Below are 26829 nucleotides of genomic sequence, written 5' to 3' on the forward strand. Positions count from 1 at the left end.
ATCCTCTTAGATATCTCATTAGCCATTTCACAGCCTCCCAATGAGGCATGCCAGGATTAGCCATATATCTACTCAAACAGCTAACAGCATATGCAATATCAGGCCTAGTACTTACCATTAAATACATTATAGAACCAATTGCATTAGCATAAGGAACAGATTTCATATCACAGATTTCAGGTTCAGTCTTTGGGGACTGTTCCTTACTTAGCAAGAAATGAGCAGCTAGAGGCACAGACACAGACTTGGCATTTTTCATGGCAAATTTATCTAATATCTTTTCAACATAGGCAGATTGGTTCAGAAACAAAGAACAATCTTTCCTATTCCTGATTATGTCCATTCCCAGAATCCTCTTAGAGTCACCAAGAAATTTCATGTCAAAGTTTTCACTTAAGCATTTATTAACATGATCAATAGCCTTTAAACAGGGACTAGCAATAAGCATATCATCAACATAGATCAATAGGAACACAGGAGATTGACAGTCATCTTTGAAATACAAGCAAGGATCAAATTCACTTCTTATAAATTTCAAAGAGAGCATGCAAGAGTCAAATTTTTTGTTCCACTGCCTAGGAGACTGTTTAAGGCCATACAGAGATTTCTTTAACAAACAAACATAATCAGGTTTATCAGGATCAACAAATCCTTCGGGTTGAGACATGAAAATTTGCTTATCAAGATCACCATGTAAGAAAGCAGTTTTAACATCCATTTGCTTAAGTTCCCAATCAAAATGAGCAACTAAGGCAAGCAAAATTCTGACAGTGGTGAATTTAACAACAGGAGCAAAGATTTCAGTATAGTCTATACCCTCTCTTTGAGTAAAACCTTTAGCTACAAGCCTAGCTTTATATCTAACAGAATCAGATTCATGCTTAACTCTAAACAGCCATTTGCATTCAATCAAAGAGCACTTAGCAGGTTTTGGGACAAGAGTCCAAGTATGATTGACATGCAGAGAGTTAATCTCCTCTTTCATAGCAGATAACCACATAGCAGATTCAGGAGATTTTAAAGCATCTTTGTAGCACTTAGGTTCATTTCCATCTAAAGAATCAAACACATTGAAAACAAAAGATGCAAGCTGAAAATTATCAAGATGATGAGGTTTCCTAATTTCTCTTCTAGGTCTGTCCCTAGCAAGCTGATAATCATGCAAATCATCAATTTCAGGCAAATCAGACTCAACATTTTGATCAAACACATTTTCAGGCACAGAAGATGAATCATCATCATCAACAATATCAATTTCCTCACTCTCAAGAGGAGATTTCTCCACCTCAATAGGAGCAGAGGGGGGAACAATAAATGAAGGCACAGGCAAACAAGGATATTCATTTTCATTGAAAACAACATTTCTACTAATGATAGTTTTAAAACCATGTTCATTCTTTAGCCAACATCTATAACCTTTTACCCCTTCAGGATATCCAATAAAAACACATTTTAAGGATCTAGGTTCTAATTTATCAGTTTTATGGTGCACAAAAGCAGAACATCCAAAAACTCTCAAATTAGACAAATCAGCTGGTTTCCCAGTCCACAAAGTTTCAGGCAAATTTCCAGACAAAGGCACAGATGGAGATCTGTTAATCACATAAGCAGCTGTTAAGACAGCTTCACCCCAAAAAACTTTTGGCAAACCAGATGCATGCAACATGGATCTAACCCTATCCATTAATGTTCTATTCATTCTTTCAGCTATGCCATTCTGTTGAGGTGTATATGCAACAGTCCTATGTCTCCTGATGCCAAATTCAGCACACAGAGAATCAAATTCATGATTGCAAAATTCAGTGCCATTATCAGTTCTAAGGGTTCTAAGTTTCTTGTTAGTTTGATTTTCAATAAAGGTTTTCCAAGATTTGAACTTATCAAAAACATCAGACTTTTGCACAAGCAAGAAGACAAACACTTTTCTTGAAAAATCATCAACAACAGACAAGAAATATCTGTTTCCACCAGGTGTGGAGACAGGTGCAGGACCCCAAACATCAGCATGAACATATTCAAGGATTTCAGTACACTTAGAAGTATTAGGGAAGGGAGATTTAGGGAATTTCACTTTAGACTGTTTACCCATAACACATGAATCACACAAAGGCATATCAACAACAATGTCATCACTCAGATACTTGTTTTTATGCAAGATTCCTAGTCCCTTACTACTGATGTGACCTAATCTTCTATGCCAAAGATCAGTCATGTCATGCTGGACAGAATTAACATGTGAAACAGATAGTGCAGATGCAACATACATATTGTGCATTCTAACAGCTTTGAAAGAAATTAAACCATCATGCATAATATTCATGACCCCATCACCCCAAGTACCCTTATACCCAGAATCCTCCAAGATAGCACAAGACATCAGATTGCTACTCAGCTTAGGAACATGTCTCACATTTTTCAGTTTAAGCACAAAACCAGATTGAAATTTCAGACATACAGTTCCTATACCTAGCACATGCCTTTTGCTGCTATCAGCCATGGACACAGAGCCATTTTCCAATTTAACATAGGAGGAAAACATGCTTCTGTGAGGTGTCATATGATTAGAGCAAGCAGAATCCATTAACCAGTCATTATCAGTCAAAGATGCAGACACAGAATTCACAAAATCAAGATACTCATCAGTAATCATAAACACATCACCCATGTTTTCAGCAACTTGGTTAGCCTGTTCATTATTAGACTTAACTTCTTTCTTAGGTTCAGCACACCTATTAGCATAATGACCAGACTTGCCACAGTTATAACACTTCCTATGTTTGAGCTTGTTCTTACTCCCTACTTTACCCTTATCAAATTTTTGGAAATTTTGGTTACTGGAGGTAGAACCCTTGTTTGAAAACTTGTTTTTATGCTTGTTTTTCACAAAGTTTACATCACCCAAAGACTTGTTGCCTTTGGTAGTTTTCAAATCTAGTTCCTTACTTTTCAAACCATTTATCACAGTGTCAAGAGTCACTTTGTCTCTGCCATACTTAATAGCAGATTTGACATCACTGTAAGAATCTGGAATAGCATTTAGAAGAACAATGGGGGTATATTCATCAATGGTTTTATCCCCAGTTAACTTTATGTCTTGCACAAGTTTTGTAAAAACATCAAGATTTTCATCTATATCTTTGTGCAAGTCAAGTTTAAATCTAAAAAACTTTTCCAGTAAAAACATTTTTGAGGGTAAAGAGGTTTCAGTATAAAGCTCTTCTAACTTATCCCATAAATCCTTAGCAGTATCAAGCTTACCTATCTTTCTAATCACAGAGTCAGATAGGTTCAGAATAATCAGGGAGTAAGCAAGTTCATCAAAATCATCTTTCATTTCTTTTGTGGTTTTATCATCATAAGTTTGAGTTATAGCCTTAAAACATTTCTGTTGGACTAAAACACCTTTCATTTTCTGTTTCCATATAGCAAAGTCACCCTTACCATCAAAGGTAGCCACAGGATAAGAATTCATATTCACACAGAAGAGAAACAGACAAGGGCTCAGACACAAGTAAGAGGCACACTAACAAATAAGCTGCACACAGACAGCAACAGAAAAGAAAACACACAAGCTGCACACAGACAGCAACAGAAAGGAAACACACAAGCTGCACACAGACAGCAACAAGGAAAAATAAACCACACAAGCTGCACACAGACAGCAACAGAAAATAAACACACAAGATGATCCCAGTAGGCCCAACAGAGAGCCAAGTGTTGCAGAAGGCAACAAAGCAACCAGTCGAAGGCAGGGCTTTCTCAGACTATTCCCCTTCCCCAGATTCCTGCGACACTTAGCGGTCCGGACAAGGGAAGTTTGGAGTGGCAAATAGTATGAGTTGGCCCAGAAGGTACCAAAGTAACCGGTCGAAGGCTGGGCTGTCTCAGACTACCCCCCTTCCCCAGATTCCTGCGACACTAAGCGGTCCGGACAAGGGAAGTTTGGAGTGGCGAGTAGCCTGAGTTGGCCCAGAACAATAGAACAGCGGAAGCAAGTTTTGACCACACAAGGTCAACCACAGGTTTTCCAGGATTTTACCCAGAAACAGAGTGAGTGAGTCACAGTAGTTAAATCCGTAGCACGAGTCTGCAAAAGAACGAGTGTCCAACTGATGCTCTGGTACCACTGTTAGGTACAGGTTCTTCCAGACATAGCTATAGATCTGTAAAACACAGTTAGATAACACAGGAAGTAAAAATGGAACAGAAAGAGTATATTATAAAGAACGGCTCAGTTCCCTATTTCCAGTGTTCAACTGTAGATCCAAAGGTCTGGTGGTAACACCAACCGAAAACAAGCACCAAGCACTGCCACTGATCGAAACCCTAGATCTGACCCCAAACCTCACTCCGAGTTGACTCACCAACACATGCACAGTCAACTCGGTGATAACTCACCCTCTCCACTCAGCACAAACCCAGATTTCTGCACACACACAGTCGAAACCCTCACAGAAGAGGATTGAGACCAGAAATGAAGGGGTTTGAATAAAAGGTGAATCACACTTGTCTCTCTCTCTCACCACAGTATAAATACACGGAGTTTCAACGGTCTTCAGCATTAAATGTGCTGCGACGGTAAGGACACCCATTGTCCGGCCGGACCTGCGAAGGTGTCGCCGGAAAACGACAAGGGGTGACGATATACTGTAGAGAGAGAAGGGGACAAGGGAAGAGAGAGAAACGGCGCAGCAGAACAAAGCTGCTAGGGTTGAGAGAAGAAAAGAGGAGTGGGTAAATGGAGGGCTCAGATTGAAGCCCTCTATCCGACGGTCAAGATTTAGGGTTGACTGATCAGTGGGCTTAAGTGACATTGGGCCCGATTTCCCAAGTTGGGCTTAGAATTAATATAGCTATTGGGCCCAGATCACAACAGATCATTTTATGTGGGCTCAATACTTAACATACCATAATTGCGATACTATTAAAAGTTGTCACTGAGTAACTAAAATGCATAGATTAAGTGACAATATTTTTATGTTTCAGTTGCCACCAATAACTCATTTTACTGTCACTTAATACATTTTTATTGTCGCTAATATAAATAACAAACTCTTTCTATCCGTCACTCAAAAGATTATTTCTTGTAATGCTTGCAAGTTATATTATTGGTTAAATCATTTTTGTGCACTAATTAAAAAAAAAAAGAAAAAAAAAAAGAAACACTAGATTCTAATAAGATTGTTTCAAACTAAATTTATTGTGTACTTTCAAACATTAATAAACTAGTAGATGCTAAAAAGAAAGGGGATCTAGGGTTGCATTATGGTTGGGAATCCCATATTTATTAAACATTTCGTTAATTAATAAATAAATATTATTTTATCACTTAGTATTATTTTCCATTTATTATTTCAAGGGTTCCTCGATAAAATTTCAAATTCACGTGTCAATATTTTATGGCTTTTGAGATCCTACACCGGGTAGATCTTTACCATTAATATACACACAAACACACACACACCCACATTGGTGTGTGTAGATCAACGTTAAAAATCACCTGGTGTAACCTTCACCGGGTGTAGGATAGAAATAACCGTATTTTATTCACTTTTTTTGTTTCGTTCGAAGAGGAGAAGTAATGAGATATATCATTCTACTTATAATTGATTAACAATTAGTTAAATAATTCCCCACTACAAGAGAACAATTAGTTACATAATTATCTACGTGTAAAAATTATAGTTTTTACCCCTCAAATTTATACAGGTTTCATATTTGATTCTCAATGTTCATAAAAAAACACATTTAGTCTTTCATGTTTCAAAAATTCAATATTTTTAGTCATTTTTATCAATTTTTCATTAGTATCAACAGATTAAGCGTGTGCACATAACTGCCTTAACCGACAAACTAATGCTAAATTGACTGAAATGGATAAAGAAAATGTTAAATTATTGAAATATGAGGGACCAAATGTATTTTTCTTGATCGTAGGGAACCAGATGTGCAATCGATACAAAATTGAGGATAAATTTGTAAATTCTAATTATCTATCAACTCATAGATTCTTTAAAAAAAAAATGTGGTCCCCACTTGGACCACGTCTAATTTGACATTGGCAGTTGCTCGTGATCACTGATCACTGTGCACTATATGCACACAAATTGTGTGCACCCTCCAATTAGGTACGCGCAAATTGCGGCTCGACCCTACAAGCCGTGATAAATATCGGGTGGATCTTTTGCTGTCACGTGTCTTTTTTTATATTTTTCTAAAATCCTTACAGATTATCCCTAGTGGGAAATATATTATAAATTACAAAAAATGATACGTGGCAGCAGAAGACCCACCCGGTGTTTATCACCAGGTATAAGGTCGAAGAAGTCCGCAAATTGTATTTGTTTATTATTTATTATTACTTTTTTTTTTATCAAAACACAAAATGACACTTGTATATACGAACTTGACATCATTAATTCTTCAATGGAGACCTCTTTGAGGAAGTTTACGTGTCTCTTTCCTTGGGTTATCAACCAAGTGTGGCACAAAACGCTACCCAACGACTAGTCTGGAAGTTGATCAATTCATTATATGGCTTAAAACAGACCTCTAGACAACGGAATGTCAAACTCGCATAAGTTATCCTCAAGTTAGGGTTTTTTCGGTCAAAGTCTGATTACACTTTATTTACAAAAGGTTTTAATACTAATTTTGTTGCTAGATGATATCATAATTGTTGGTCCAAGCTCAGCAAAAATTACGAACTTCATTCATACTACTTAGTAAATCTTTCAAGCTTAGAGATCTTGGTGCTCTCAAGTACTTTCTTGGCATCTAGGTAGCAAGATATACCTAAGGAATCTTCCTCTCCCAAAGAAAACATGTTCTTCAGTTGCTAGATGACCGTAGTTATTTAGGGCGTAAGACTTCAGACTTACCAATGAACCCTGATCTCAAACTTGCAATTGACAGTGGCACACCTATTGAAGATTTTTCTTCCTATAGAAAACTCATTGGGCAACTCCTCTCGTTAACCACTATTAATTCGACCACACATTACTTATTTTGTTCATAAACTTAGGAAGTTTGTTTCTAAGCCTACCTTGTAACACATTTTAAAGTATATGAAAGCTTCTCAAGGCCAAGGTCTTTTCTTTCCCACAGATTTTCCTGGCACTCTCAACGCATTTGTTGATGCAGATCGGAGCTCATGCCTAGACACCATAATATATACTACTATTTATGTGTACTTAATTTCTAGTTGATTTTCTGATCTCATGGAAAACAAAGAAACATGCTACTATCTACTGAGGCTGAATATAGGGCACTTGCTTCATTGGCTAGTGAACTCACATGGCTTCAACAAATTCTCATTGACCTCAGACATGGTATTACTACCTCCACAATTATCCATTGTGACAACCAGACTGCAATCCATATTGCCACAACTCGAATTGTCTCAGGTTTGTTTAGAAAATCAGGAGGGTATTATTTGTAAAACCGTGATTATAGTAAAGCATAGACTACAAATAGTAGAGTTAGTTAGGAATAAGTTGTAGTATATAGGCTAGCTTCCCGTGTATTGTTGATCAACTTTTTTCATAATTTTCAAATTGAATCAAATTTGCATTTCTTCAACATGATATCTATCTCTCTCTTTCTCTCGTTCAATCTAGATCTAATAGGCTAAATCGTGCATAATTAGTTAATCCAAAAAAGAAAAAGATTTTACCACTTATTTCCGAATCATCCCTTGTAACACATGTGTAAAACCATGTAATAGACTTTAAACCCAAAAATTAATAACGGATATATTTGGCTAGGGTGCAAATTCAGACTGGATGGCCTGTTTTAAAAGGAAAATCAGATGCCATATGATGATTGACACGTGGATAGTTTAAATAAAAATATAATTAAGATTCTAATAATTGGAAAAAGAAAAAAAGAAAAAAAAAACACAAGCATAACCCGTTACCCCTCTAACCATAATTATAATCAGCGTGATTTATTAAGAATTAAGACTTAAAAGTGCCACATATCATACTAAAAATCGGCCGATCCGTTCAGAATTTAATCTCATTTGGCTATTAAGTGATAAGTTATATCTCAAAATTTCAGTATCACCAATTATCGAAATCACAAATCCAAAAAGATTGTAGTATTGAATTTGATTTGTTCACATAATTAAAGGATTTATTAATCATAGGAAATAAATTAAATAAAGAAAATTGAGGAAGAAGAAAGAAAAAGAATGTATAATTAAAATAAGTGCATGGTAGTACAAGAAGTAGTTGCAACAGTGGATAGATAACCGAGGGCACGGGAAAAGGTTAAAAAGCGCTCTACATTCAGCCGCTTTTTTTTCCTCTGTTTCTAGCCTCATTTATATTTTTAGGCCAAATTCAACTTTCCCCCTCATATTTTGTCTCTATATCACTTTACACCCTTCTATTCTTGATTACGTCTATTTGCCCCTATACTTGAGAAATTATCTTAGTGTGGCCCTCGCTGTTATTAGTCAAACATTTAACCTTAATATCGTTTGGTCTAAACTCTGAAATTACAATAACGCCAATTCAAATAATGATTAGAAAAACAAAAAAAGAACATAAAAAAATTCAAGACAACGAGAAAGCATAATGCACAAGAACAGTTTATTTTTATTTTTTTAATTATTTTTTATAATTATTTAAACTGGGAGGAGTGATTTTTTTGCAATTTTCAGACATTAGAGCCTAAAGCTGTTAATGTCAAAGATCTGAAAACTAAATATTGAAACAATTTTTCAAGTACAGGGGACAAATTGATGCAATTGAGTGTACAAGGGTGTAAAATTATATATAGCCAAAGTATAAGAGGGAAAGTGTAATTTAACCATATCTTTATTATTCGCCTTTTCTTCCTCACTTTTCTCCTATCTCTCTCTCTCTTCAACTGCCCATCTCTCTCTCTCTCTACACACAGTCACAAAACGCACAAAGATATATTTATATATATATATACATACATCAAATTGTGCTTCGGGTTATGAAAACCCCACGTTAAGGACCCATCTTTCATGGATTTCTCCTCCTCTTGGTTCTCTCTCTCTCTCTCTCATATATATATATATATATATATACATATAGATATATATATGTATTTGGGTATATGTATACAACACTCTCAAAGCACGCAGTCACATGATTTATTTCTTTATGTATTAATATGGGTAGTTGAAATTATTTTTTGTCTTTCAGGCTAAAGGGAAATAAATGGGCTTTTGGTGCTAATGTGCGCTGCTTCGTCTTTTGTTATTGAAAACAAAAACACTGTGGGCATCCATGGATTCTTCTTCCTTGGAGGGTAAAGATTCTTCCCTTCTTTCTTTATTTTTCGGGGGTATTTTCGGTATAAATTCCCATCTCCGTCGTCTTCAAATCATCATGTTATCGAAGGGTTTCTCTGGTTCGATTTATAAAGATCGATTTTTTAATTTTCTTTTTTTTTTTGTATATATTTTTTATTCAAGATTTGGTGTTCGATCTGTTTGATGGTTTGATTCACGCATGATTTTTGTGTTTTCTTGAATTGTTTTATTTAATTTTATTTATTATTCGATGAAATTGACGCCACACAGAGACAGACACGCATGCTCATACATTTCACGCACACACTCCATTGTTGCCTCATTTATTTTTTATTTTTTTATTATTATTTATTATTTTTCTAATTTATTAGCCTTTTTATTGTAATAAGTGATCGACTGTGGTGAAGGTCCCATGGATTGCCAGCTGTCGCTTTCTGGTTTTCATTGTTATCTCCCTTTCATCTTTTGCAAGATGGTTGGTTGGTTGGCTATAATTGTTGAATTAAAAAAAAATCGTGATAAAATTAGGGATTGATTTTTACTAGTCCCATCGATTGATTACTCGAATTATTTCGGAAATTTCGGTTTTCGGGTTTGGTGTAATGTACTATGTGCATGTAGATCAGTTACCGTCGATGGCTCGAATTAGCTTTTCTTTCTATATATACCCGAAAGCTTATAACCCGTTAAACCCGAAAATGTGTATCTGTGTATACTCGACTCGTGATAGTACGAATAAACTTTTACTACTTTATTCTTATTTCTTCGATTTTATTCTTAAAATATTGGTTGCTCTTCGGTTAGGCTTTTAAAAATTGCACAAATGCTTAGTTTATGCAGTTATATGGAGTCTCGAATAGTAACTGTGTTATCCGAGTGGATAATCTTCGAAAACCAATAATATACGTTTGTGATGAATTTTTCGTCCTTTTTTTATTTACGCAGCGTTGGTTTACGATCCATTGAGGTGCAGCAAACTGAGCATAGATGAGAAGAGGGACTTAGTCTACCACGTGTCGAATTCGCCAGATGGCGCCACGGAAATGCTCCACGCCTGGAGCCGACACGAGATACTGCAGATCCTCTGCGCAGAGCTGGGAAAAGAAAGAAAGTACACCGGCTTAACAAAGTCGAAAATTATCGAACACCTTCTCAAAATTGTATACGAAAAGAAATCCGCAAAAAACGTTTCTGAAATGGAGACGGAAGACTGCGAAAGGATTCCCAAAAGGCAGAGGAAATCAGATGCTGCCGCAACAACTAGTGCTCCTGATATTGACTCCGAAAATTATAATAGTAATAATAATTATAATAATAAGACAGTGTATTGCAAGAATTCGGCTTGTAAGGCGAAACTGAATCGGGGAGACTTGTTCTGCAAAAGGTGCTCGTGCTGTATTTGCCGACAATATGATGACAATAAGGACCCTAGTCTTTGGTTAATTTGCAATTCGGACCCTCCGTTTGTTGGTGTTTCGTGTGGTATGTCTTGCCACCTGGAATGCGCCTTACGTCACGAGAATTCTGGTATATTAAAGGATAGGCAGGATAAGGGGCTCGATGGAAGCTTCTGTTGTGTATCTTGTCGAAAAGTGAATGATTTGCTCGGGTAAAATTTCCCGTCATTTTTTTTCGTTTTATGCGATATTATACATTTGAAGTTAATCAAGAATGCTCGAGTCTAGTAACTAGGATTTTCGATATATGCTTCCGTTTTTAATGATAATGTGAATATCAAGATTCATTCTAAGGTGTAGTGTGTGTGTGTATGTATATATATCTATATATATATATATATTTATATATATAATGCAGGTCGTGGAGGAAGCAACTGGTAGTGGCGAGGGATACGAGGCGAGTAGATATATTGTGCTATAGGCTCTCCTTAAGCCAAAAGATTCTTGCGGGTACTAAACACTATCAAAATCTGTGTGAAGACATTGATGAAGCAGTTAAACTGCTCGAAGAAGAAGTGGGCCCGCTAACCGGTTTGCCCGTGAAGATGGCTAGAGGGATAGTAAACAGGCTCTCGTCGGGCCCACAAATTCAGAATCTTTGTGCTTCAGTCATTGAGTCTCTCGATTCGATGCTTACCGAAAGAGTATCTGATACGCCTTCTGGTTCTCTCTCTCTCTGTGTCTCTAGTTCTCTTTCTCTCTCTAGTTCTCTTTCTCTCTCTAACAAGATTTGAATTGTGTAGATTGTAAAGTGATTGCCTCGAAACTCGTCAAATTTGAAGACGTGCAAGATTCATCACTCAATGTGGTTCTTGATTCCGATGATTCGAATGTGGGATATAAATTATGGCATCGAAAAGCTGATGAGGTGGAATATCCAGCGGACCCCACTTGCAGATTATTCGCACCGGATACAAAGTTTCCACTATCGAATCTAACTCCCGCCACAGACTACGTTCTCAAGGTCATTATCGTCCTCGACAAAGACAGAGAGATCGGGCCCCACGAGTTTCAATTCCGAACAAGAACGTCCGAAGATGAAATCCCAAATCTGCCCTCCAAGAGTTCGGAAGTCGAAAGAAGTCAAAGCCCAGCCACCAACTGCAGCAGCCTCTCCAATCCTTCTTCCGTCGAAGATGAGACCAACAACAACAACGACAATAAAACCGATCTTCCGAGTCAAAGCCAGAAGGGCAAAACGGTAAATTTACTCGGCAACAATAATGAAACGAGCGCCGTTATCGGCTTGGAGTGCGTCCCTTATCATTTTGGTAAATCCAAAACAGAGTTGCAGCTCACTCCTTGCGCGAAGGACGGGAGTGGAAGGAAAAATAAACGCAAGGGTATTATCGACATTTCAACCGAGGAGGAGGAGGAGGAAGAGCCGCAGGCCGGGAGCTCGTCGAAGAAGAGGAGCGGAGGAGAGAGGAGAGACGAGGGTTGTAATAACGGGATCGGCGACAAGGATTTCGAGTACTATGTTAAAGTGATTCGAAGGTTGGAGTGTGAGGGTTATATCGAAACCTCGTTTAGGCGGAATTTTTTGACTTGGTATAGTTTGAGAGCGACACCTCAGCTTGTAAGGATTGTCAAGGTATTTATTGATACGTTCATTGAAGATCCGGAGAATCTTGCGGGGCAGATTGTGGATACTTTTTCGGATGTGGTGTCGAATAAGAGATGTTCGAATTTGGCCTCGGGTTTTTGCATGAAGCTTTGGCATTGAGATATGTTTTATTTATTTTTTATTTTTTTTAATTCTTTTGAATTTAGAAGATTGTTGATCAATATTATTTATTGGGATGGCATTATTACCAGTTAGTTGTCACTGTTGGATCTATCTTTTCTTGGTTAAATTTACACATTCTTTTCTTGGTTTAGCAAATAATTAGGTGAAATACGGCAACGATGTAGTTACCCATGACGGTGTTGTGGTGGTTCTTCCAGCTAGTGTGGAGATGGCTTGAACATCACACACACACACGCACGAACACACACATATATGTTAAAACCATGTTTATCGTAAGTTTTTGGTGATGTGCTCTTTTTTGTTGTGTTTTCAGTGTAGCGCATGATGTTATTTGTTCCAGTGTATGTTTTCCGTTGTAGTGTGCGTTTGTCTGTCTTTCCACTGTGTGTTTTCGGTGTAGTGCGTGTTCTTTTACCATTGTGTTTTTTGGGGTAGTGCACCTTTAGTGTGTGTTTTTGGTGTAGTGCATATTTCTTCTTCAACACTGTTTTTTAGTATGTGCTTTTGGTGTAGTGTGCATTTTTTCACTCCACTCTTGTTTTTCTAGTGTGTATTTTTGATATAGTGCGTGTTTTTTCTCTCTACACAAACTGTGTCTTTTAGTGTGTTTTTTTGGTGTAGTGCATGTATTTTCTTCCACGCTGGGTTTTTTAGTTTGTGGTTTTGATGCAGTGTGTGTTTTTGGCCCACACAATGTGTTTTTTTAGTGTGTGTTTACTTTTGCAACGAGTCTCAATTTATGAGTATTGGTAGTAGTTATATTCCCAGAACCAAACTCCAAACTGCATCACTTTTACTCCAAACTCTGAATCAATTAAAATCAAACTATGGGCTCACAAAACAATTTCCCAGGTGGAATCATACACCAAACTGTAATTCAGGAAATGCTAAAACCACCTTCCACAACTACCACTATATAATTTTTAGGGCAAATTACGGCCACCCCCTAATGTATGGTCAAATTACGAAAAAAACCCCTATTGTTTGGATAATTACAGCCACCCCCCTCTTTTTAAATATTTTTACGTAAAATTTATGTAATTCGGTTATTTACCGAACCAAATCGTATATTTATTTTGGTAAACGGTATGAAATGTTGGCGTACCGAAAATTTGGTCCGATTTTACTGAATTAACATCCCTAAATTTACCTCTGGAGGAGTCTTTTCGTAAGATAAATACATAGTTGAGGGGGGTGGCTGTAATTACCCTAACAGGAGGGGGGTTTTCGTAATTTGACCATCGCTCAAGGGGGTGGCCGTAATTTGCCCTAATTTTTAAAATTTAAATTAAAAATAAATAAATAAAGAAAAACATTTACAATTGAATGCAGGTGGCGATGGAAACAATGCTAACAAAACTCTCAGACAACCTTAATTCCTCCCACCTCACTTCACATTACCCATACTTCTCCTTCTGTCTTTTTCACCTAACCTGGTTAATATATATATATGTATATATATATACCATCCTCACTTCATCTTCTCTACTAAACTTCGATATAAATTTATAATATACCTCGAAAAATAAAAAAGAACAAGAACATGTCAACTGGAACCTTCTGTGCTTCTTTTGCTGCACCAAGCTACACAGGATTGAAACCCAACAGGGCTAATGTTCTATCTGACAATGAATCGGTTTCTTGGAGCAAGAAAACAGTTTCCAACGGTTCGAAAACTTACTGCATGCAGGTAACAATCCAACTCTAGTAAAAAAACCAAAGTTGCTTATGATCGATCACTCACTAGTTTATTGTGCTGTGTGTTCTTCCTAAGAGTTAGAATTCTTTTTTTTTTTTTTTACAGACATGGAACCCAATAAACAACAAGAAATTCGAAACACTTTCGTACCTTCCGCCTCTTTCAGAAGAATCCGTCGCAAAGGAGATCGATTACATGATCAAAAAGGGATGGATCCCTTGTCTCGAATTCGACAAGGTAATAACATATTTCAACACACAAAAAAAAAAAAAAAAAAAAAATTACCGTGTTTTCTAGTAATTATAGCATCTACGAGATGGAATATTGAATAACGCGAGGTTTTTGATTTTTTTTTTTCTTTTTTTGTCTCGTCTCTTCAAGTTGGGATACGTATACAGGGAAAATAGCAGGATGCCAAATTACTACGATGGGAGATACTGGACTCTGTGGAAGCTGCCCATGTTTGGCTGCAACGATTCATCACAAGTTTTGAAAGAAATCGAAGAGTGCAAAAAGGCATATCCAAATGCTTATATTCGCTGTTTGGCATTCGACAACATAAAGCAGGCGCAGTGCATGGCCTTTGTCATCCAGAAGCCAAACACTGCCTCTTAATCAAAGCTGTCTCTATCTCTCTCTATGTTTTTCGTTAGTTCAACAACGTCTTTTGTGCAAATGCAATATAAAATTGAGGTTTCAAGTATACTCGATCGCTCAAAATTACACCTTGGAAGTAGCACAAACTACCCAGTCGAAGCAATATAGTAATCACTAATTAAATCACACAGTTTCAGTTTACGTATGCAAAGTCAACCTCTAATGCACGAGAAAGATCCTTCGTTAGCAATTAAAAGGATAATTTATTTCTTACATCTACTTTCTTAATTACCAAACTAACCATGACAATGGGCCAAAACTCAAAATGGATAATTGAATAAATATAGCAAGTGCAGAACCATCGTGTAAGTGATAAAGCTATAATTTTTCATAGACAAACATCTACGAACAAGGGAAATGTATGGATATATATCACAACAGTTATGATTTCATTAAAAAAATTCACATTTCGGACCTTTACGAAGGGATGAGGATGTAGCAGAAACACCTACGCATAAAAACCAAGCGGCTTCTGCATTAAGAAAAATAAAACCAACAGTAACAGGGTAGATAATAGTCCAGTAATAGAGAATTGTCATTGTTGATTATAGTCAACGCTAGCCAGAAGAATACGAGTAATCATTCCATACAAAAACAGAATATAGAAACTGCAAGCTATTTAATAATTGTGACAAATTGGTTAGACAACATTTTCAATCTTACTACCAAATACGAGGTCTTACATCGTGTCCAGTTTGTCCCAAATCATCTAAACCAAAAGGGCAAAGGCAATCTTCGTCTTTAATGAATGGCATGGCATGAACAACTTCCATCTGCATTAAGACCGAAATTCTATGATTTAAAAGATTGTTCAAGAGTGAACTCTTTTAAAGCATTATGAAGAACAAGAAAGAAAGGGTTGCCCATAATGAAAATTGTTAATGAACATAATTTCACCTCTTACTCAGTTGAATTATATGACAAGTGGGATTCTTGTAATTCGTCTTGTAATTGAGATAATATTTAGTGGAATAAATCATAAGTTCTAAAACACACAGGCTACGAAGAAAATGAAACATCTGATTTGACGTTTCCTTTCATTACGAAGGTCCTAATCCTCTGATTCTTGCTTCTTGGTTCCACCTATAGTTAACTAGGCTCACTACTTAGTTAAAACATAGAAATCTATCAGACGATACAGAGCAAAACTTTTGCCGAGTCTCGTTTACTAAACGAAGTGTAACATTCTTAACAATGACAAAGTCGAATACTCTTCCAAACAAGTGATTCAGTGAGTAAATAGAGAACGGGAATATCCTCGTATTCTACTTACAAGAAACAATTACAATCAAGTATTCCTAATTAACATCATTGGTAATCAGAAGCAGCACAAACATAAGCAATACCTTTTGACGAGACTCGAAGTTGGTTCGATTTTACTGGAATGTGATTGCATTTCCTCTTAATTCGTAAAAATAAGGAAACAATTCTACGCCTAAAACGAGTGTAAGCAAAGTAATAATCTCTAGCTAATTAAAATTCTGAAGCCCTAAAAAACAAACCCTAACCTGGGGGGGCAATGGAAAATCCCTCTCCTCAATTAACGATTGACTTCGGCAGGCAAGGGGCGATTGAAACCCCCACGGCGGTTCATGTACTGCCGCGGTTGCCGCTTCGTGACCTTCCTCACAGCGCCGACGTCGTTTCCGGCGACCGGTTTTCCCTTGGTGGTGTCGAACCCCACCGGAATCCCGAATTTCTTCATCATCTCCATCTCGTCGTCGTCCATCATCTCGCCGTCGACGATTCCCTCCTCCTTAGTGACGGAATTCTCCTTCTTCTTCTTCATCTTGTCCTTGGAAACGGCGTCGTCCTTGCGCTTGTCCTTTTCTCTGGAAACGTCGTCGTCGTCCTTGTGGCGCTTCCTGGGAGGAGAGGCGACTGAACGGGAGCGGGAGCGGGAGCGGTGGTGGCGGTGGCGATGGCGGTCTCTGTCATCGGGGGAACGGGTGCGAGATCGGGTGTGGCGGGTTCGGGTGCGGTCGGGTGTACGGGAACGGGAGCGTTTGCTGCGGTCAAGGTCACGCTCGTCACGGATTCTCTTCCGGTCACGGTCTCTATCGCGGTCGCGGTCCCCACGGTCACGGTCACGGTCACGATCACGGCGGTCGCCCATGGCGGACGGCGGACGGCGGAGGAAAAGTTAAGAGGTGTAGGTAGAGAGAGAGAGAGCGGGGTTTAGACTTCAGAGAGATACTATTGCTGATAGCCAATTCCAATATCCCTCTTTATTTGTTTAATTGGGTAAATTACAATCACACCCCTGAGGTAAGATCTATTTACGAACAAACCCATCATTTATTCATAATTACATCCACCTCCCTGCGATTACATCATTTTTAGCTTTTCTGGATACTTTTAAAAATTGGTAAATTCCACTTCCCCTTGTGCTTTTATTTGATATCATTTTACTCATTTTTACTCTCGATTGTATTAGTTTACCTCCATGTACTTAAAAAATCGCCTCAATATGGTCCCCGCCCTTAGTTTTTAGGCCTTTGACCTTAACACCGTTTGGTCTAAGGTCTGAAATTACAAAAAAACCATTCCTCCCAGTTTAAATAATCATAAAAAATAATTAAACATAAAAATAAATTGTGGCTGCCATCGTGGACTATACTTTCTCGTTATTTTGATTTTTTTTTCATTTTTTAATAATTATTTAAACTAGGATGGACGTTTTTGTAATTTCGGATCTTAGATCAAATGTCTGACAACTAATAGCTAGGGCCACATTGAGACAATTTTTCAAGTGCAGGGGCAAATCAATGAAATCAAGAATAAAAGAGAATAAAGTAATATCGAGCCAAAGTACCAATGAAAAGTGGAATTTGCTTTAAAAATTAATAAATACTTATATCTTAAAACTCAACTTTTAGAAATGCAAGAATTCATTTATATTTGTAAACGTACCATATGTCCTAGTATATTCTAATGGCTTTGCATCACATGAGGTGAATTATTAGTAAAATAGAAATACAAATATTAAGTTGAAATAAATATCCGAGGTAGGATATTTTATGTTATAGAAGTTATATACTTTTAGATTGATATGCTAAAGCCCACACACCCACATACTTTAAAAGAAGGCCCACTATGGAGAAGCTCAATAAGTATAAGTTTATTTCATTTACGGGCTTTGAGCCCATAATTAATAAATAGTCTAATGATCATTAGAGGTAATTAATTCATTTTTAATTATTTTAACCCAATTTATAGAAATTTTCTTTTCTCTCTAGTTTTGAAAATAACTTAAGCATTAGAGGATTTTCGCTGAAGGGTTCTCCCCGGGATCAAGATATTGCATTGCACCCCAACGTGCGTATTTGAAAGTTAAAAGAATTGCTTGCCTAGACGATTGACTGCTATGTAGTACATATATGTGGAATGCCGACATGGCGAAACGGGAAAACAGATACGTGCAAATACTACAAATATAGGGGTATCCTCATAAATTCTTAAAAAAAAATTGAAACATTAACATATATGCTTATCATCAATTATAGACGTGTCTCCACAAACTATAAATAATTACGAGTTCACAATCTTTATTATCAATTCACAAATTATCTATGGGCAGAGAAATTTATTTTACTATACGGTTAAAATCTATAAAAAAAAAAATATTAGAAAGCAAGATTTAAGATTTTTTTTTTCAAAAGTAGACAATTTTGAGTCTTTATTTCAAATAAATTTTAGATATTTTTTCGGAAGAGACGTGTTTCCATTTTTTCGATATTACGAGAAATATCCCGACAACTTTTACGCATAAATGGAAACAACCCCGAAACTTCTCGAGCATGTCTCATGGAGTTTCAATTTCCAAAACGTATCTGAAACATGGAAACGCGCAGTAAAGTAGTTTTTGTGCATCTTAGAATTGCCTTGATATAAGATGAAACGAAATGGTAAAGAATTTAATTAAGACAACAATAAAGGGGTAAAAAGGAATAAAAGAAGAAAAATATAAGAAAAGGGACGGACCAAAGTAAACGAATGTTAATAGAATGGCGCCAAAGTATTATGAAAAAACTTTTGAATGTAGGAAATAAAAGAGAATTTTTGAACAATTTCATATTTCATGAAATTCTATAATATTCAAAATAAAGTGTATGAATGAACTCGGTTATTGAAGATGCTAAAGGAAACAATTTTTTTTTTCTACCAATATTTTGAAAATCGGATCCGACAAACTATTGTTTTTTTTCTTTTTCAATAAATTATTTTTGCATAATTTTTATTGTAAATAAAACATGTTTTCTTTCATATAAATTAACTCATTTCTCCCTAAAAAAAACTCATTTTCAATTGAAAGGCAAATCGAACATATTTTTCTTTTACACACAAAACATATCAACACGCATATCACACCGGATCATTTTCAAATATCAAACATTTAAAATAATATGTCTTCCAATTTCAATTTTTTTCATCTTCAGTTAAACAAGTAAAAAGACATCATTTTAGCTATTTTATTTGTTTATTTTTTAAAAAGACACAATTTCAGAGGGGAAAAAACTTAATTTTCACTCAGGTTCCGATGTTACGGTTCAATTGGTCAAGTCGAACTGGACAAGGCAATGATTCGCAGTTTAAGCGACCGAATTCTACCGGTTGTTAAGATTTGTTTTCTGAGTAAAAACAAAAAGAAAACATTGGTAATAGGGAAAGGCAGTTAAAAAGATGCGGCGTTCAAACTTGCAAATTTTTTTACCATAGAAAAATGCAGAGCTAAATAAAAGGCACAAAGCATATATTATAATATGCCACCTTTTTTTCTTTCACGTTACTCCAAAAATTTTACGAAATTCAAAAGCTTTTATATTTAATTTACCCCACACATTCGCATCAATCAACCCCACCCTTTTTAAGGCAAAAAAAACACTGCACCACCACCATAATTAATCTGTCCATCTGTAGTGGATTGTGACAAATAAAACATCAATTTTGTCGATTTAATTTCACCCAAAATAAGAAGATAACAGAAATTAAAAATTGATAAAATTATATTAAAAAAACATAAAATAAAAAGATAATATACTTCTACTTTATTCCATATTTAGACCTTGATTGACATTCAATTTACCTCAAGTCTATATATAGATTGATATACCACATGCACTTTCACATGGTTACATAGTATCGTATACATGTGAATAGATTCGTACATATTTTACACGCATTCATATTTATATGTGTGATGGTATGTAACTAAAAAGTAATAAAAGCAGTGTCTCGTTATGTTTTTATTTCACTTTTATTATTTCCGTGAAACGAATTCATATTTGTTTAGCTTTTAAAAAAAAATCCCATAACAATTTGTAAACTTTATCTCATCCACACATGATTGATAACTACCTAAAAAATATTTGATTGTTACAGTAAAAAAATATCTTCACTGAAAAACAAAATAACATGACTTTATTTTTTAATTTATTCTTCTGAGATACATTTTTCTAACACCTCCAAACACTATTTGATTACTACAGTGTATTTTTTGTCTCATCTCAAATTATAAAAACAAGCACTACTTTCATTCTCAAATTATTCTCTCAAAATAAATTTTCCCAAAATAAAATGAAAAAAAACCAACACCAAATATTGCCAAAACTTCTCGATGTATTTCACAAATTGTAACATCTAAGAGAGATCCATATCCTCTATACAAAGTCAAATCAATACGTTGGATTGTAGTACAAGAAATAGACTCGTCATATAACAGTACTGAAATTATCTTAAACCGGGTTATTTTACAAATCATACGAGAGATGCAAACCACACTAGGCTAACATGTGTGACCAACTAAACCTAACGACCGTTCACAAGATGATCCGAACTTGTAAGTTCTTCCAACCTAAAAGCAATTCTTGAATGACCAACTAACATATGAAATCTAACTTGTCCACCATACAACAAATGTAGTTGGTTTTGAACTATCTTGAATAAAATTCCAATTCTTTTATTTCAAAATTACCACTTAAATAAATAAAAAAAAATGCCCACTTGTCATAATTCCATTCTTGAAAAAACAAAGTCCAAACCCAACTCACCAATCACCTTCTCTTTGCTCAAACCTCATTGAACCAACAACTAATAGAATTTAATTTAATGCTACATACATATTTCATATCACTATATCTACTTACTTTAATGGATATATCCATATTGAAGTACTTGACCCGTTTTGCTAAAATAGAGATTTTCTTTTAGCTACTAACCACTCCAATCATTTCATGTTGGATGAATAACACCTGTATTGTTTGGTTAGTAATATTAATCCCCTGAAATCATTATGTATATGATCATAAATATATGTGAAATTAAACATACACAGCCCCCTTTAGTGTGTGTGTGTGTGAGAGAGAAAAAGAGAAGAGAGAGAGAGAGAGAGAGAGAGAGAGGAGCCTTCTCATATACTGCATAGTACTTAAAAACCTGTATTCTATTCTGTCCTGTTTCCAACTGTTGAGTTAGTTCCCATTCTGTACTTAAATTCTGTTGGTGTTTTTTTTTTCTGTATACAAAAAATCATTACAAAAGCTTCTGCGATTGAATTCCTGTCTAGTAACAAGACAAATGAGGTACATACGGACAGCCAGTTTGAAGAGGCTGTTCTCCCTCCGACGCCACAGTTTCGACGAAGAATCCGACTCCGCCGTCGCGCCGCCGCCGCCGCCGCCGGCGGCGCATTTTCAGAAACCCACATGGAAATGCTTCAGCTACGAAGAAATCTTCGCCGCCACAAATGGGTTCTCATCAGGTTTCACTCCCATCTCCATTTTCCCCAAGAAAATCTCCATTTTTAAGACAAAAAGATTCAATTTTTATTTTTTCTGTGTGTGTGTGTTTTTGGTGTGTTCAGACAATATGGTCGGAAAAGGAGGGTTCGCAGAGGTGTACAGAGGTTTGCTTGAAGATGGGCAAACAATTGCGGTCAAACGATTGACCAAAACTGCCAACGACGAAAGAAAAGAGAAGGATTTCTTGACGGAGATTGGTACACTCGGCCACGTGTCTCACCCGAACGTGACGTCACTTCTTGGGTGCTGTATTGACAGTGGCCTTTATCTCATTTTCCAGTTCTCCTCAAAGGGCAACGTTGCTTCTCTTCTCCATGGTAAAAAAAAAAATCAAAAAAAAAAACTTTTTTTTTTGTTTGTCCTAGGTTAAATTTTCTTACACTAATTTATTTTTTGGTGTTTAGATGAGAAATTGGGTGCTTTGGATTGGAAAACAAGGTACAAAATTGCAGTTGGTACTGCAAAGGGCTTACATTACTTGCATAAGAACTGCCCAAGAAGAATTATTCACAGAGATATCAAATCTTCTAATGTTTTACTCACTGCAGATTTTGAACCCAAGGTAAAAAAAAAAAAAAAAAAAAATCCAATTAGTAATAAAAAAAAAAAGAAATTCTTGATGGTTTGATTTTTGTGGTACAGATATCAGACTTTGGCTTAGCAAAATGGCTTCCATCACAATGGAGCCATCACTCGATTGCTCCAATCGAAGGAACGTTCGGGTACGTTTTATTTCGTTTCTTGATATTCTGAAAAATGTTATTTTTTTATAATGAAAGTTTAATTAATTAGTTGAATGTATGTTTTCAGACACTTGGCGCCGGAGTACTTTATGCACGGAGTAGTGGACGAAAAAACGGACGTATTTGCTTTCGGGGTGTTTTTACTCGAGCTTGTTTCTGGAAAAAAACCTGTGGATAGCTCTCATCAAAGCTTGCATAGCTGGGTAAATTCCCATTTCTCCGAATTCAATAATATGTTCGAAAAATTAAATTTTAATTATTTGGACTTAATTTTACGCTCGTTAAATAAATAGGCGAAGCCTATACTAAACCGAGGAGATATAAAAGAAGTGGTTGATCCGAGAATCGGAGAGTACTATGATGTTGGCCAACTCAATCGGCTTACATTTGCAGCCTCACTTTGCATTCGAGCTTCTCCCGTTTGGCGCCCCACCATGAGTGAGGTAATTAATTATTTTCGTATTCTAATTTTATTTTTTGCTAGGTAATATGTTTTTAATGCAAGAATTATAAAAAAAAAGTAGGTGATATATGAAGACAAAAAAGAACGAGTATTTAAAAAATAATTTTTATCGAGATATTTTTTCTTTGTCCCTTTTCTTTCAATTTGATTCTCTCTGCGTTTATTTACGTAGAAAAATCGACTCCGAAAAGTTGCTAAGGTTTTTTATTTTTATTACATTCATGTCATTTTCTTGAAGATTAGTCAAATGGTTCCGCCATTTTTATACGGCGATCCACCTAATAATAAACACATGCAATTTTTTCCTCGCCGATTGAGTTTTACTGATAAAGACCTCAGTATCGAATTCGCACGCCTCTTCGATTTAATTGAATAAAGAAACCCTGCTTAAACAAAGACAGAGTTCATGCAGGTGGTAACAAAACTTTGTTGTCTTAAAAATTATGTACTAATAGTCAAAATCTTACATCATTAAAACTTTTTAAGGGGCTTAATTACATGATTTAGCCATCGTCTGTCGGTCCGGTCGATCACACACACACACACACACACTGAGTGTGTGTTTTATGTGTGTAATTTCTTTTTCATTACTACATTCCAAATTACTCTATTTGATGTTTGTGCCTCACCTAACCATAATCTTTATGCTTTATTAGGCTAATCATATCTGTCTTAATCATGTGATTAGACGATAATAGGGTGATTGATAATAACAGCCTTAATACATAGTGAGTGTTTTTTTATGTAAATACAAAGAGTAGTTCGTACATTTTCGAAAACGAATTTCTACGAAAAAAGGTGCACGCTTTATTTTGATTTTTTTTTTCGAGACAAGAAAAATTCCGTTTACAGTACGACAGCCTTATCTTACTTCCTCTAGTTCATACAAAAAAAAAAAAAACAACTCACGAAATACGAAAATACGACGAGGGATATATATATATATATATATATATATATAATCTGTCAAGTGGGGAAAGATTATACTATGCCTATGCATGGGGAGCTGTTAGTTGTCCCATTCTTGATTCAGGCCACCACTTCTCTTATAATTAATTAATTAATTAATTTTTAATTAAAATAATCTAGTTTACGATGATAAAATCGTGTCTTTTCCGCTGTCTTATAACGTTTCATCTCCGTATATAATTGTTTGTATACGGTCAGAGGATACTATGCATCTGTGACGAGAGTATATTCGATAATGCTGCAGATTCTGATGCTAAGATAATCGATAAATTATATATGTTCAATTTTTTTATTAATGATTTTTTTTTATCTTATATAATATTTATAGATATTGGAGGTAATATCGATGGAAGACGAATTAGACAAGGAAAAATGGAAGATGCCGGACGAAGAGGAAGAAGAGTTTTGGGGTTTCGAAGATCTCGAATGCGAGTACGACGATGATGATGATGTAACTTCTTCGTTCTCGACTTCCATTACAAGTTCTTGTATCGGAAATACCAATTCTGCCCTCGTAGTGAATTGACGTTATGTAAATAGTCGAAAAAACAATTTAGCATATGATAATACATATAAGAAATTAAAAACATGTTTGTATTTGGAGCAAATGTAGCTAACACTTGGCCAATTTTGATCATTGAAATTTCGTTTTAACTTCATTTAATTATTTTTAATAATAAATAAAAGTAATATATATATATATATATATATATATATATATATATATATATATATATATATATATAATTTAATAAAATAAATATATAGTATAGTGATTAGACTATACAAGAGTTTTAGGATAAGTTCCACACTGGCAAAAGGGACAACCATTTCCAGCATGGAAAGAGGGTGACTTTGTCGGGAAATAAATTAAATTTGATGAATATAAATAAATGGTTTTAATTAAATATTAATTGGACAAAAATAATTCATTTTTCAATGATTTTTAGAATATTTATTGGGAGATGGGACCTTATAATACAAGTTACTATATATGAGTGGGAGAATATATTTTTGGAAATTGCATTGGAATGCTCAAAAGTCAGAAGCGTGATTAGTTTAGGAGATTGACTGAATCTAATTAATTAGGGTTTTGCAGATGCTGCACTCGATAAAATAAATTGAGTGATTTTGAAGCATTGATTTATATATACTAATACACAATATGTGTATGTGCAGTTAGTGAGTAATTATTTATGGAAATTTACGATTTAAAACCATCCGATGTGTTACATCTGGTAGCATCTCGTAGACCGTTAATTTACTGGTTTGTCGGTATAAAACAAGTGTGGATTTGATTTAATTAAAATTAGTAAACAGGACAGCAAGCATATACCTTTTATTTATTTTTAATTAGTTTAACTTATCCAATTCAGTTAATTTGGTCATGCCAGGAGTGATGCCATATAATATAGATGTGGCTTAAGTGTATTTGAGTTGATATTTGCCACAAGTGTTAGGCTATGGTCGATAGAATTACGCAATCAACGCTGAATGTTGAAAATACATGACTGAATCGTTAATAGTGTAGAATATTAAAGATTCGAGTTTGTTTGGTGACAGAAAAAAATATTTTATCTAGATAATGTAGTTTTACTATATTAACCTAATATAATGATTGAATATATTAACTCTCGTAATCGTTAAACGTGTTTCAGTAACAAAATTGTTGAATTATTTTCAAATTTTCATTTCTTTTAGGATAAGCTTGATCAAATCCTATTTTTTTCCGTTAAAGTATTATGACTCGTTTGCTAGTTAAGATAAGACTAAATAATTTAATAAAGCCAATTATTTTATCTAATGAAAACTTCCTAAAAGACAATATAAGTAACTATGTTATATTTGCGGGTCGACCCACTAAGTTATTGTGATATGAAACATCAAACAAAGTCCAATTGTTCAATTAATAGTGACTAATCTCTCCAACCAAACGAGGTTTTACTGCAACAGATAAATTACCTAATCCGACAAAAAATACTTGAATTGTACTCTTAATTTCAAGTTTATTTCATAATTAATGAGCTAAGTTAAATGGAACTAAACAAGAATTGGACACTTGTAAACGTGACAAATAAGTATTGTGTATTAAAATATAAAGGAGTTAAATGCAAATAGTACCCCTGTGTTAATCCTAAAGACCAGAAAACCCCCTGTGATAAAAAAAGTGACCCAAACCCCCCTGTATTCAATAGTCAAAGTCGTTTCCCCCCCTCACGATCGGCTGTGTCGTTCACGCGCTATTCGTGCGACTCCTGTTTGATTTTTGTACAATATTTTGTATGAAAAGACAAAATCGCCCCTATGAAACTTTCTGTATTTTTAGTTTTCAATTTAAACAAATAAATTGTGAAAAGATATATATTATATAAATTAATTAATTGAAAAATTATGTTCTTCTTCCCTGCCCAAGCCTCCTCCGCCGCCGCCATTAAAAAATCAAGTTCTACCTTCAGAGTTGCCCAAGCCTCCTTCGCCGCCATCTGCTTGCAGCAATTCCCTTTATCATCCTTTTCCCCCGCTTAAATCTCTTCACCAAGTTATCGTCCGGCGACCTCCACTTCGACGAGTTCTTCGACGAAGAGCAAAAATCCACCGTTGGCCCTCTCAAAATCGTCGTCTTCACTCGCAAATGGCCCCTTGGCGCCACTTTCAGATTTATTATTTCACTAATCTGCCGCCACCTTCAATTCCACCGTAAGTCCGTACCCCCTTCTTCAATTCCGCCACCACTTCAATTCTTCCCCACCGTCTTCAGTTCCTCCCCCAACAACTCAGAATTTCAGCCTTCAATTAAGTGAGAAAATCGAAATTGAACACGATTCAGGGGGTAAGGAAATCGAGGATGGGCTACAGTGGCCTTGTGCCGGCGGTTTTCTTCGGGAGCAAACTCGTCGGATCAACGTCCTCCACCTTAGAGGTTGCAAAAAATCCCGTTTTCTTTGAATTGGGCGGAGCTTTTGACGGATATGGATTGAATCTTGAGTGGGTTTGAGATT

General features: G+C 35.7%; 4 protein-coding genes across 6 annotated transcripts; 3 read left to right on the forward strand and 1 right to left on the reverse strand.

Moving 5' to 3' along the window:
- Window positions 1-8879: 8879 nt before the first annotated feature.
- LOC105958145 (VIN3-like protein 2) lies at window positions 8880-12577 on the forward strand. Of its 2 annotated transcripts, XM_088824080.1 has the most exons (5): window positions 8880-9021; window positions 9183-9288; window positions 10238-10901; window positions 11108-11412; window positions 11493-12577. In XM_088824080.1, the coding sequence occupies exons 2-5, from the start codon at window positions 9267-9269 to the stop codon at window positions 12473-12475; spliced, it is 1974 nt and encodes a 657-aa protein (XP_088680206.1). In that variant the 5' UTR covers window positions 8880-9021; window positions 9183-9266; the 3' UTR covers window positions 12476-12577. The 2 variants fall into 2 exon arrangements, with proteins under 2 accessions (XP_088680206.1, XP_088680205.1); XM_088824079.1 differs by lacking the exon at window positions 8880-9021 and having other exon boundaries at window positions 9094-9288.
- Window positions 12578-13972: 1395 nt separating this feature from the next.
- LOC105958144 (ribulose bisphosphate carboxylase small subunit, chloroplastic) lies at window positions 13973-14901 on the forward strand. Its single transcript, XM_012982153.2, has 3 exons — window positions 13973-14189; window positions 14304-14435; window positions 14580-14901. The coding sequence occupies exons 1-3, from the start codon at window positions 14043-14045 to the stop codon at window positions 14811-14813; spliced, it is 513 nt and encodes a 170-aa protein (XP_012837607.1). The 5' UTR covers window positions 13973-14042; the 3' UTR covers window positions 14814-14901.
- Window positions 14902-15111: 210 nt separating this feature from the next.
- On the reverse strand, window positions 15112-17093 carry LOC105958143 (U4/U6.U5 small nuclear ribonucleoprotein). Of its 2 annotated transcripts, XR_001172813.2 has the most exons (3): window positions 16364-17058; window positions 15539-15628; window positions 15112-15327 (listed from the first exon to the last, which is right to left on the reverse strand). XR_001172813.2 is itself a non-coding variant. In XM_012982151.2 (2 exons), the coding sequence occupies exon 1, from the start codon at window positions 16969-16971 to the stop codon at window positions 16396-16398; it is 576 nt and encodes a 191-aa protein (XP_012837605.2). In that variant the 5' UTR covers window positions 16972-17093; the 3' UTR covers window positions 15378-15628; window positions 16364-16395. The 2 variants fall into 2 exon arrangements, 1 of the variants encoding a protein (XP_012837605.2); XM_012982151.2 differs by lacking the exon at window positions 15112-15327 and having other exon boundaries at window positions 15378-15628; window positions 16364-17093.
- A 3981-nt stretch (window positions 17094-21074) lies between these two features.
- LOC105958142 (Protein kinase superfamily protein) lies at window positions 21075-24489 on the forward strand. The gene is made up of 7 exons (XM_012982150.2): window positions 21075-21615; window positions 21718-21972; window positions 22060-22217; window positions 22298-22377; window positions 22466-22601; window positions 22692-22841; window positions 24159-24489. Exons 1-7 carry the CDS (start codon window positions 21432-21434, stop codon window positions 24354-24356), a joined length of 1161 nt encoding a protein of 386 aa, XP_012837604.1. The 5' UTR covers window positions 21075-21431; the 3' UTR covers window positions 24357-24489.
- Window positions 24490-26829: the final 2340 nt, after the last annotated feature.

This window comes from Erythranthe guttata, chromosome 10, assembly GCF_056151865.1.
Source record: "Erythranthe guttata isolate IM_541 chromosome 10, IM_541, whole genome shotgun sequence".
Lineage (NCBI taxonomy): Eukaryota > Viridiplantae > Streptophyta > Magnoliopsida > Lamiales > Phrymaceae > Erythranthe > Erythranthe guttata.